The sequence below is a fragment of the Olea europaea genome, chromosome 2 (assembly GCF_002742605.1).
Source record: "Olea europaea var. sylvestris chromosome 2, O_europaea_v1, whole genome shotgun sequence".
In the NCBI taxonomy this organism is placed as follows: Eukaryota; Viridiplantae; Streptophyta; class Magnoliopsida; order Lamiales; family Oleaceae; genus Olea; species Olea europaea.
In genome coordinates, this window is record NC_036238.1 from 24,405,838 (window position 1) to 24,419,171 (window position 13,334).

At 34.3% G+C, this 13,334-nt stretch overlaps 1 protein-coding gene across 1 annotated transcript in view; it reads left to right on the forward strand.

The window, feature by feature from the left end:
- Window positions 1–4,243: 4,243 nt before the first annotated feature.
- Window positions 4,244–13,334, forward strand: part of LOC111367618 (MADS-box protein JOINTLESS-like) — a 30,233-nt gene continuing 21,142 nt past the window's right edge. Inside the window, exons 1-2 of the mRNA XM_022988593.1 lie at window positions 4,244–4,339; window positions 4,681–4,897. Coding sequence (XP_022844361.1) covers window positions 4,716–4,897 — 182 coding nt within the window. The 5' untranslated portion in view covers window positions 4,244–4,339; window positions 4,681–4,715. The remainder of the gene's footprint in view (window positions 4,340–4,680; window positions 4,898–13,334) is intronic.

The following is a 13,334-nucleotide window of genomic DNA, read 5'->3' on the forward strand; positions in this document are numbered from 1 at the left end:
AAGAGCTAAAGAACAATAGACTTCTGAAAGCGATAAATTATGTGTGTTAACAAAACCAAAACCCACTAAAGGCAATGTTGTGCCATCAGCAATCATAACAAACATAGACGAGCTAGAAGGACGCAAGTCATTAAAAAAAATTGAATTAGACGACATGTGTTTAGATGAATCGGAGTCAAATATTCATGAGGAAGAAATACCTTAGTGACTCTGAGATAACAAATCTATATTAATAGAGGCTGATATAACATGTGGCTGTAAGGCTAAAAATTTTTGAAATTGCTTTGCTAAATCAATTAACATGGGATTGGGAGAAGGTAGTGCTCCAAGTATAGATGAGTCACTAGATGACATGGTGGCAGCTATGTTAGCATTGGGATGATAGGATCGCTACTGTGTTTGTAGTTGTTACTTCTTCAATAGTTTAGGACATTGAGACTTCCAATGTCCTTTTTGTTTGCAAATCTTACACTCATCACTAGCAACTCACACATAACATTTGTTTTGATTCTGTGTAGACGATCAAGAAGGTACAACCAACATTGAGGTGCTAGATGTAAGAAGAGATACTTCTCCTGCAAAAGATTTCAAACGTGTTTCTTTAGCTACAAGTTCACTAACCACCGAATCAACTGAGAAAAGTGGAGTGCGATACAAGATAGAGCCTCTAAGCCCCTCAAAATAACTGCGAAGTGCCATAAAAAACTGAACTAATCGTCGATCCTCTCTAAAAGTAATAAACTCCTCACATGCTTTCAGTCCCACTAATTATGTAAGAGCCAATTCATCCCAAATTAAGTTCATTGTAGCGTAAAACTCGAGAATACTCGTATTCTTCTATTGTAAAGCCCGTATATTAATCTCCAACTGATAATGTTTTGCAAAGTTCGACTTAATGTGTAACTTTGAAAGTGATTCCAAACTCCCTTTGCTATTTCAAATTTCATCGATTGTGTACCAATGAATTGTTCGACAGAATTATGAATTCAAGCGAGAATTTAGCCCTTATTTGGCTCCCAATTATCTAACTCTGTCACATAATTTTCAGCAGTGTTCTTGAGTTTCACAACAGTTCCACTAATATAACTCCATAATCATTTTTCCTTTAGATAGTTCCTCATCAGTATTCCAATATGAATAATTTTTATCGTTTAATCTGATTTGATAAAATTAAAAGTTCATTTGACAGGATTTTTGTTTTTGTTTTTACATTTTATTGAAGAGTTTATTGGATCAAGGGTGCATTTAATTTGCTATTTTAGTTTTCTAAAGATTGAAAATTATAGCTCATAGCCGCTTGCATCTCGATGGGTCACTCTATCCTCTTTAAAAAGAACACATAAAAACTTAATCCAAACAGTAACCCGCCACCAATTGCTTTTAATTCTTGCACTACAACTCAAAAATTTAAAAGAAATATACACTAAAGGAAAAAATTGAAAGCATGATAATTATACTTACATATATATGTCTCAATTCCTTCATATTTCTTTCAGCGATCGAGAGAGAAGAAGAGAAATTATTGTTAGTCGATGGGGGGGGGGAGAGTATAGACAATAATGCCTCTTGTTGGACTTTTCTTCCAAAAAGCAACTATAGGAGATATTTTGGACTGAAATAACAAAAACACTTAAAAAGCAAACGGTGCAATATGCATGGACATACTATAGATTAGATCATAAAATTTATCCCTATGTTACTACTTGCTCATCAAACAAAAAAAAAAAAAAAAAAAGATTATCCATTACTCACTCATATTTTCAAATGAGTACTCATCTATCCTTAGAATGAAATCCGTTAATCCCATTCAACAAAAATTGCCACATGTTCAATGAAAATCAAATGTGACAAATTGACGATATGAAATTATCGAGTTAATTAAGGCTTTGTTTCAGACCCATTTTTTTGAAAAAAATGATTTTTACAATCGTGATTTTTTTGGAGAATGAATGGTTAAAAAGTAGGAAAATATTTTTGGTCTACAAAAGTTATATGAATTATTTTAGCAGTTTCAAAAGCTGAGTCAAATATGACAAGCTATCTAATGAATTTATTGTTATATTTACTTGTTTGTGTTTGAATAGATAATCTCGCTTAGGACGAATAAGCAATTGTTTGAGCTCCATTCTTTCAAAACTTTTTTTTTTCAAACTCACTTTTAATTATACATTCTCCCAATAAAATAATTTTAAATGTAAACTCGAATTTTATTTTTATTTTTAAACAACATATTCTCCAAAAAATCATTATTACAAAATCTAATATCCTAAAAATGAGGCTCAAATAAAGCCTAAGTTTAGGAATGTTTGATAATCGTGTATTATACACTTTTTTGACTTATAAACTTGATATATATATTTGCAAGTTGAGCTTATTTCTACTTAATTTAGTGTAAATATTGTCGTCATAGTTATAACTAGCTTTAGAGGTACTTCAAGAAACAAAGAACATTTTGAGTTTAATTGTAGTTTGAAGCAATTGAAGACTAATATGATGGCACATGACTGATGTAAAGCATTAAAGAGCAACTAGAGGAAATTCATTGATTTTCAAGGTGAAAGGCAACTTATAGGAAGTTTGGATACTGATTTGCATCCTTATGTAACTTGAGGAGAACTATTCTTGGATGACTATGGAGATTCAAAGACCAACATGAAAGCTTTTGGGAGTAGTGGAATCAAAATCGAAGACTTGAACTACAAAGGACCAAAATCATACAAGAAACTTGAAGCATGTGCTAGAATGGAGAGAGAGAGAGAGAGAGAAGGAAAAAGGAGTGCTGGTGACCTCATTTTGTAAACCGTAGTCTATCAGCTAAGTACATGGTCGTAGTATGCAAATTATCATTGACCTGCAATCCTACTAGAGCATAAAATACTTAAGTTGTTTTAGTCGAGTATTTTGGTACTTTTGTGTACACAACTTTCAAGGCAATTTAGACACTATATAGAGTTAATTGTTCCAATGGTTGTTGAACTTTGGTCCATGTCTTTGATTAACCACTGAAATTTAAAATGTCTAGTTTTGACCACTGAACTTTGAAAAATATAGAGTTTTGGTCACTGAACTTAGGTTCATGTCTTTGATTACTCACTGAAGTTTAAAACGTCGAGTTTTGACAATTGAACTTTCAAAAATATTGTAAATTACTCACTGAACTTTGAAAAATGTTATACATTATTCACTGTAAACTCGATATTTTTCAAAGTTCAACAGTTATGCTAGTGAGTAACGTACGACATATTCTAATGTTCAGCGGCCAAAAGTTGACATTTTAAACTTCATTGAGCAATTTAAGATATGAGCCTAAATTTAGTGAGTAATTGAAGACATTGACTTAAGTCTAGTGACCAAAATTTGACATTTTTTAAAGTTTAGTGGCCAAAACTCAACATTTTAAACTTCAATGGCCAATCAAAGACATTAACATAAGTTAAGTGACCATTGGAACAATTAACTCCACTGTATAAAGACCTATTGTTTGTCAAATTAGGAAAAAGGGAAGAGGAGACAATTAAGGGACAGTGTTTTAAGATTTCAATGTGAAGAATATAGATTCTTAGATTTTAGTGCAAGATATTCATTTTTCTCTCTTTTTCGTTTAAATTCGGTGATATATTATAATACTTTCTTGTATTTTTCTTCTTTATGATGAGTAGTTAAATCATTAATTAGGATAAACGATGTAATTTATATTTGAACGTTAAATTTCAATGCATTTAATTGATTTATATATTAATTTTACTTATGTTATTAGTGCTTAAACTACTTGATCACTATTTCCTGATTTGTGAATTGTACCAAATCTTGAGGAGATTTTTAAATTTAGATCACGTAATACAAATCGGCCATGGGGTAAAATGTGGAAATGCATTTTTACTATTATTGCGATCTTTAGTTGAAGTCCTAGGTGGTTAATGAGTTTAATTAAGATTTATTCAAATTCATATAGATAGTAAGTAGACTTAATAGAATTCATCTGATCTCGAGAAATATATACTGATTTAATTAGTGAATTCGATTGAATACAATTTTAGGAACTGGGCTTGAGAGGTGAGATTAAAGGTGATAAACGATGGTAAAATACTGAGTTCTAATATTTTAACCATCACCTTTAATCGTTTATTAAAAGAATATGCAATGAAAGTGAATTTTAAAAAAAAAAAAATTTAGAAAATGTGTACCAAGGGCTGACCATCTGAACAATAATTGGAGACTGAGCCTGCAAGTTTCTCTGTTGGACAAAGGAAACAGTATTTTATCCACATAGAAGCCAATAAAGTCCAGCAGCAGCAGAACCAACGCAAAACGCCACATCAATCAACCAACCCCAAAATTGGTGAGAATTCAATAATTTCTCTTGCACCCCTACCTCCTTTTCTCCTTCCTTATACCTACCTTCTGATTCGTAGACTCCATCTGTCTCTCACTCATAATCGGAATCTCAGTAAAACAATGCCCAAATAGAGCAGCCCTTTCTTTCTTTAGCTTTTAGTACTTTTTTCTCATTAGGGTTTTGTTCTCTTGTTTATTCTCCTTTATATATGGAAACATGCCGCTTTTCTCCAAGAAAATGAACCACTATTAAGCCGACATCTAGAAACCCCTATTAACTTTGTTACTACAAATACTATAAAATATTTTGCTTTGTTGGGCTGATTTGTTGTTTGTTCTTGAGAGGTGGGCTATTTATATTGTTGGGGTAAAGTATAAATATGGCAAGAGAGAAGATTCAGATCAAGAAAATCGACAACACCTCGGCCCGGCAGGTTACTTTTTCCAAAAGAAGAAAAGGACTCTTAAAGAAAGCCAAAGAACTCTCAGTTCTTTGTGATGCTGATGTTGCTCTCATCATCTTCTCCTCCACAGGGAAGCTCTTTGAGTTTGCCAGCTCCAGGTTTCTCTCTCTACTCTCTCTCCGCTTGTGTAGATAAATAGCTAGGTGTAGTAGATTACACATGGAGGAAGAGTGATGAGTGCTGCCACAAACTCTCTCAGTAGACTATAAGCTCGAGTCTGGTTTGATTGTATTCTTTATCAATCTCGTCAGCAGTTCGTAGTAATATGATAATCTGCTTAATGGAAAGGGATGAATCATTCAGAAAATAATATCTTCTGATTACTGTCAGCTGAATAGGAGTATTCATTCTTATCTTCTAAGTTCCCAGATGTTTGTTGTCTTGATTAATTTTCATATTCATTGTCTTGTGCTTTTGACAGTAGTCCCTTTGCTAATTAATTTGATTAATTCCCCACTGACTTCTACCTTAAACATTGATATTTCATTTTTCCTTAAAAGAATGTGTAATGAATCTGTATATGTTTTTTTTCTAGTGCATTTCTTCCCAGTTCCAAGCTAAGCTCGTCTAATTCTTGTTTAATAGTATGTAGTCGACATCAAAATTTTAGTCTTGAGGTGCCTCAAGAGTTTAATATCTCCTGAAGTTTTGTATTTTCTGCTTTAGTTCTTTCAAGCATTAATGAATACTCCGCCGACAAGGTATCTTTTTATTTTTTTTTATTTAAAAAAAAAACGAAGAGAGATGATACCTATTGGGATTCTCATCTTCTATGTGAGGGTATATTGAATTAGAACATCATGAAGAAACTCTTTACAAGTGAAATATTCTCTATCTTAGAGAGTCAATTTTTAATATTATGTTTTAAGAGACTCTTCGAATTAACTATTTAAAATAGAGTGTAAGTTTTGTTGATTCCAAAGGCGACGTCAGGATTGAGATTAATGTCGTTGTATGAAATATGTAATAAAATCACAAAGATGAAATAAGATTTAAAGTAAAGAAATCAAAGAGAGTTAAGCAGAGGAAATGATATTTTCATTATAATGACGATATGAAGAGAAAATTACAACATAACAATTTTGGTTTGAACTAAACTGAAAGAAGAAGCTACTATCTATAGGTGCATACCAAACCATAAAGATGAAAATAATGTGAAATAAGAAAATAATATATTTCTAATAAAATCACGTGAAAATAAGAAAACAATTTTTTCTTAATTTGGATCATAAAGCCAACAATCTCTATCTTGACCCAAATTTCGGTATAACGAACGAAGCTCCTAAATTTCTCCACCTGGAAAAATATGTCCAAGTACATCGAAATAACCGAACTCTTCAAAATAGTAACCAAAACTCTCCATCACAAAAAAAACATATTTCTCTATCCGGTGTCCACAAGCGACACCCGAACCCAACTCCTAGGTTCCCAAAATTTCACCCAAAGAATTATTGTTGATCAAACAGGGTCGAAGCACACCCTACAGCAGAAACCACACCAAATGCCTGATTAGAAGGCCCCTTACTAGAACTTTCGCTTTCAACGATCTCGAAAGCATTACAGACACCATCGTACCTACGCTCAATGAGTCCAACCCTAGCAACTGAACACAGTGTATCTACTGAAATTGGTAGCAAAGCAGAACCACCAATGCTCCCTTCAGCAATGTTCTGACCCGACCTAGAGTTAGTCACAAAATGTATTGTACCAAACTGAATTTCGACTATGGTACTGAATTTGTCCAATTGTCTCTTAACTGGTTCTGCGTTCCCCTACAAGATGTATAGTTGACACTTTTTTCTTCCCTTCAGTACAACTCGGACATCCTTTCAGACCTTCAAGACTCTACCTCTACCAGAGAAATTATACCCTTTTGAATCCAGGGTACTCAACAAGATGATATTCCTTTTCAGGTTTGGAATATGTCGAACCTGATCAATTATTCTAATTGTCCCATCCTGCAAACTTAATCTAACTCGATCGATTCTAACAATACGGCAAGACTGATTGGTTCACATGACAACTCCACCTTACTTGACAGCCTCATATGTTTGAAATAAATTTTGATTGAAACACATATGGTGTGAACATGTCGAATCAAGAATCCACTCCTCATCAAGCTTAGACTCTACGTCAAATACTACGGTCAACATCACATCACATCCATCAGAAAAATCCTCTATAACATTAGTCTTATCCGAATTGAATGATTGCTTCCTATGATTTGCAGCTAAATTATATTTAGCCTGCAACTTGTCACAATCCTTCTTAATGTGTCCCCTCCTTCTGCAGTAAAAGCAATACAAATTGCTGAAGTTGACTTTCTTCGATATGCCCCCTCCATCGATCACCATGAGATATAGGAACTTCATCATCCCTCAATGTAGCTCCAACCAGATGCTTCATCTTCTCCTTTGAGAATAGAGCATCATAAACATCTTCAATAGTCAGCGTATCACGACTGTACAATATCATGTCCCGAAATCTGAAGTGGGCAGCGAACACAATAGGATCAAGGCCAGATGCCTCTCTTCATACTTAATCTTGTATGTCTCTAAATCTGCGAGAATTTCCTTGACCACAGCAAGGTGATCTTCCAGTGATCCTCCTTCCAACATGTGATGGGAATATAACTTTTGCTTTAGAGTTAGTTTACTAGTGAGACTTTTAGTCATGCACAATTTCTCCAGTTTCAATCACAAAGCAGCCGCCATTTTCTCATTTAAGATGTTCTGCAAAATATTATTGGATAAATGAAGATGAATCTGCGATAAAGCTTTCCTATCCTTTCATTGTTTTTCCTTCGTTGACTATTCAACTGGCTTCTTGTCAAAACCGAGCAATGTATCATCCAAATCCAACTGCATCAAAATAATCTTTATTTTTACTTGCCACAGAGAAAACTTCGTATTGCGACCTAGCAACGAAATATCATACTTCATGGCAGCTATCTTTGAAAAACCTCAAAAAATCCGTAAAGAACCAAGCTTTGATACCACTTGTTGATCCCAAAGGTGATGTAAGGATTGAGATTAATGACGTATAAAATATGTAAAAAGATCACAAAGATGAAACAAGATTTAAAGTAAAGAAATCAAAGAGAGTTAAGTAGATGAAACAATGCTTTATTATAACGACGATATGAAGAGAAAATTATAAAACAGCAATTTTGGCTTGAACTAAACTAAAAGAAAAGGCCACTATTTATAGGTACATACTATACTATAAAGATATAAATAATGTGAAATAAGGAAATAATGTATTTTTAATAAAATCACATGAAAATAAGAAAACGTTTTTTTCCTAATTTGGGTCATAAACCCAACAAGTTTGACTCTCCAAATTAAGTGTCTAAGATAAAAAGGTTGTTTTTTATGACTGTGGGTGTCCGGGATAATTTATGCCCACTTCAACTAATCTCATGGAGTTCTGAAAATTATATTTAGGTACTCATATTGGTGGTCCTGAGGGGACTCGAACTGTTGACCATTGAGGAGTAAACACAAGGTTTGACCACTAAACTACCCCTCAAGGTTTAAGATAAAAAGGTTGGAGTATTTAAGATTTTTTCCTATTTAAATTTATAGTTTCTCTAAATTATAAAATATATTCTTTAAAAATAGAGAGTCTTTTGAAAATGCTCTTAGTGCCAAAAATGAGTAATTAGGGAATGTTTTCTAGGAATTAGAGGGATTCAGGATTGAATCATGAAGTGCCATTAGAGAGAGCTTGAATTTAATTTATGGTAGCCAATGCAATATTCATTGCTTTGTACCTCAATTTATGAATTAATAGTTTACTTTATTGAGGTTTGGCAATGATTTGGCAAATCTTGAATCGACAATCATTATGCATGATATTTCTACATCCTCGACGTAATATTGAAGTGGATGTACGAATTTTTTGGTGGTTAGTGCTCTTAGACGAATTTATTCTTCTATAAGATCTTGATATCGAATTAAATAAATACGTTATCAAAAAGTTTAAGATATAAGAAAGGAATAATTGCTGCAAAAGTCCTAAACCGTCAAAATAATAGCAAACTTTACCCAAACTTTTGATTTGTTGTAGCGGTCAGGCCTAATATTTTCAAACATTGTAGGTAAGCCCTTTTGGACGATTTTCATCCACAATTTCATTTGTTGACCAAAAATTTAACTTAGAATAAATTATAATCAATTTCAATGAGAGTTAAATGGTACTCTCATATTTACCACATTAAATAACAAAATGAAAACAAAATGGAAAAATTTTACCTTCTTCCCAAATCAGAGCTACAACAAACAAAAGACCCTAAATTTGATTTTCAAAACTGGATGAAAAGTAGTGTTCACGAAAATATATTTTGATGTAAAATCACCACAAGTGTACAATTCGTTAATCAGTAAAAAAGTGGATTAAGTCCCAATATCTTTCCACAATGATTGATTTAGTTCAATTTCTATTATCGTGACCTTAACTGAAACAATAAAAATGAGAGTGTTTATTGTAGGAAATTCAGTTTATGTGGATAAAATCGGAAAATGTTGTATTTCGTCTCGTCAATTTGAATAATGCGCAATTAAAAGACTTCCAGATGAGGAGGGGGGTCACAACCCGACTGCTTAAATCCCAAACTCTTCTTAGACAGTTTAGGTCTTTTTGACAAAGCCTTGCAATTTTGCAACTATGCAAATCAACAAATTTCAAACAACCGTATGTTGAATTTTTACCAGATCATTGAAAGTTTTATTTCCAACAAATAACTTTTGTTCCAATAGAATTTAAAATTCATGAAGCATACAAACAATATATCATAAATTCATGAAGCATGTACTGTAAATTTAATACGAAAAATTGCATGAATTAAACAACGGAAACTTAGAATTTTAACCCTAGGCCTGTGTTACACACAGTTTCCTTAAAACAGATTCGCCCCCTCACCGTCCGTGCTTGAGGTTTAAAACGAGCGTCCATTTTTCAAGATACAGCGGTAAAACCAGTAGCTTCCAAGCACCCAGAAACCACTCTGGCGAACTGAACTAGTGCCTGGACTACACTACCACCAAGAGAGAACTCTATGCAAATGAATTTCTAGTGTATTCTAAACTTGAAAGCTTTTTTTTTTTTTTTTGGTGTGTTGAAATGAGGAAAATGAGCCACTATTTATAGGCTAAACTACCATTAATGGCAATGACTTTTGGAGTTCCTCATCTTTTTCCTATGTGAGACAAATTCATTTTTCCCACATAAACTCCCTTTTGAGTGGCACACTTTGAGCCTCAATTTCTCATTCACTCGAGCATCAACTTTGGCAAGTAAGTATATGATTTCGATGTACTCACGGAGGAGAACACAAATCAACTTTCATCTTCCAAATTGAACGACTGAGTCCCACTCAAAACTCGTGCCAAAGTCGGCCAATTTTTCCAACAATCCCCCATAGGAATGAAAATTGAGAGCAACTCATGCATGTGACACATGACGACTTATGAATGTGACACATGATGACTTGGTGATATAGTTCAACAGTTGAAACTTGCATATGATAGGTAGGTGTTACCCTTTGAACCTTCGCTTGTGAAAGCATATTTACTTCACTGGCTAACTAGTAGACGCGATGTCCTTGAACTGTTCTACTGTTTATGTAAACGATGATACACTTCACACGGGATTCTTCCTAACACATTTCAGTTCTTATTATTATGTTCATTTTGGCCATGAACATACGCCTGGTTCTGTGAGAGTTCACAAAAATTGCGCCCCACACAATTCCCTTAGAAACGGCCCCACTTCTCTCTCACATAGGTCATTTCTTATTACAAGTATCCCGCATTACTTGGCTCGATTTTCGACGCATAAGAATCATTAAAAGCCTATTGCTTATCCTCCATCTTTACGGGCATCACTGTCGCATCACAGGAATGGACAGGAGGTAATATCTCCCACAGTGATTATATCAAGTCTTTACAATTAGGTTGTCCCTTTGAACCTAGATCTTGAGATCTCCAGTCAACTAGGTTGGGTTTTTCTTTGTATTAACTTATCCATTCAAAGGTTTAAGTTCCATTCCTCTCAATGATTTCTCAACTAACTCTCTATTTAACCCTTTGGTTAGCGGATCCGCAATGTTATCCTTTAACTTTACATAATCAATAGTGATAACTCCAGTTGAGAGTAGTTGTCTAATGGTATTATGTCTACGACGTATATGTCTAGACTTACCATTATACATGTTGTTTTGTGCCCTTCCAATTGCCGATTGACTATCACAATATATGCAAATTGTTGGCACATGCTTTGACCATCTTGAAATATCCTCTAAGAAGTTGTGTAGCCACTTAGCCTCTTCACCACTTTTATCTAGAGCTATAAACTCAGATTCCATAGTGGATCTGGTTATCACTGTTTGTTTAGAAGATTTCCATGATATAGTTGCACCTGCCAAAGTGAACACAAATTCACTCGTGGACTTTGAGTTTTTTATGTCAGATATCCAATTAGCATCACTATATCCTTCAATGACCGCTGGATATTTGCTATAGTGCAGTCCGAAATTACGAGTATATCTTAAGTACCTTAGTACTCTTACTATTCCTTTCCAGTGATCAGCTCCTGGATTACTCGTGTATCTACTCAGTTTACTGACTGTGTAGGCTATGTCTGGTCTAGTGCAGCTCATTAAGTACATTAGGCTTTCGATAACTCTCGAGTATTCTACTTGAGAGATACTTTCTCCTCTGTTTTTAGACAGATGTTGACTAGTATCTATTGGTGTTCTAGCCAAGCCAGTATCATTCTTATGAAATTTTCCTAAAATTTTGTCCACATAATGTGACTGACTTAGAACAAGCCCATTTGATGTTCTTGAGATTTTCACTCCAAATATAACATCAGCTAAACCCATATCTTTCATATCAAACCTCGAGTTTAACATATTTTTAGTGGATTCAATCATCTTATTGTCACTGCCAACAATAAGCATGTCGTCAACGTAAAGACATAAGATGACATATCCGTCTTTAGTGTCTTTGACGTAAACACATTTGTCACACTCGTTGATCTTAAATCCACTCTCCATCATGACACTGTCAAATTTCTCATGCCATTGTTTTGGTGCTTGTTTCAAGCCATACAATGACTTCACCAATTTACACACATTCTTTTCTTGCCTTGGAGATGAAAACTCGTCGGGTTGTTCCATATAGATTTCTTCATCTAAATCTCCGTTCAAGAAAATAGTCTTAACATCCATTTGATGTACTTCAAGATTTCGCAAAATAGCAATCGCAAGTATCATTCTAATGGATGTTATTCTCGTTACTGGAGAATATGTATCAAAGTAATCAAGGCCTTCCCGTTGTCGGTAACCTTTTATTACCAACCTGGCCTTATACTTTTCAATAGTTCCATCTGCTTTCATTCTTCGTTTGAAAATCCACTTGTAGCCTAGTGGTTTACTTCCTGGTGGAAGATTCACTAGCTCCCATGTATGATTTTGCAGCATAGAATCTATTTTACTTTTAATGGCCTCTTTCCATGGAGGTCTTTCCGAGAAGTTCATAGCCTCTTGATAGCTTTGAAGTTCACTTTCTAGCATATAGGTCAGAAAATTCAGACCATAAGATTTTTCTGTCCTTTCCCTTTTACTACGTCTAGGTTCAACCTCAACCACCTCTTCTAGTTCTTGGTCGTGACTATGTTCAGTCATAGTCTCATACGTCCGTTTAGAAGAACTTGCCTCTTCTTCGGACCTGCATGGAAACACATTTTCAAAGAATGAAGCGTTTCTCGACTCCATTATTGTGTTTCTGTATATATCTTGGATTTTAGATTCATACACGAGAAACCGATAAGCACTACTGTTATGTGCATATCCAATGAATATGTAATCTATAGTTTTCGGGCCTATCTTCACCTTCTTTGGTGTTGGGACAGCCACTTTAGCAAGACACCCCCACACTCGTAAGTATTTATAGGAAGGTGTTCTTCCTTTCCATAACTCATAAGGGGTCTTCTTCATTTTCTTTCGGGGCACCTTATTCAAAAGGTAATTTGCTGATAATACAGCATCCCCCCACATGTTCTGAGGTAATCCAAAACTTACTAGCATCGCATTCATCATCTCCTTTAAAGTGCGATTTTTCCTTTCACAACATCATTTTGTTGTGGTGAATACGGTGCGGTGGTTTCATGTATGATTCTGTGTTGTGCACAGAATTCAGCAAACGGTGTTTCATACTCACCACCTCGATCGCTTCTTAGCACCTTAATTTTCTTATTAAGTTGCTTTTCAACTTCATTCTTATAGAGAACAAATTTCTCTATCGCTTCATCCTTACTTTTTAGCAAATACACATAGCAATATTTCGTGCTATTGTCGACAAAAGTAATAAAATATTTGTTGCCACCTCTTGTTTGTACAAATTTTAAATCACATATATCACTGTGAATTAAATCAAGTGATTCCGTATTTCGTTCAATTGACTTAAATGACGAACTAGTCAATTTTGCTTCAACACAAGTCTCACACTTATGTTTGGAATCAACATGGAA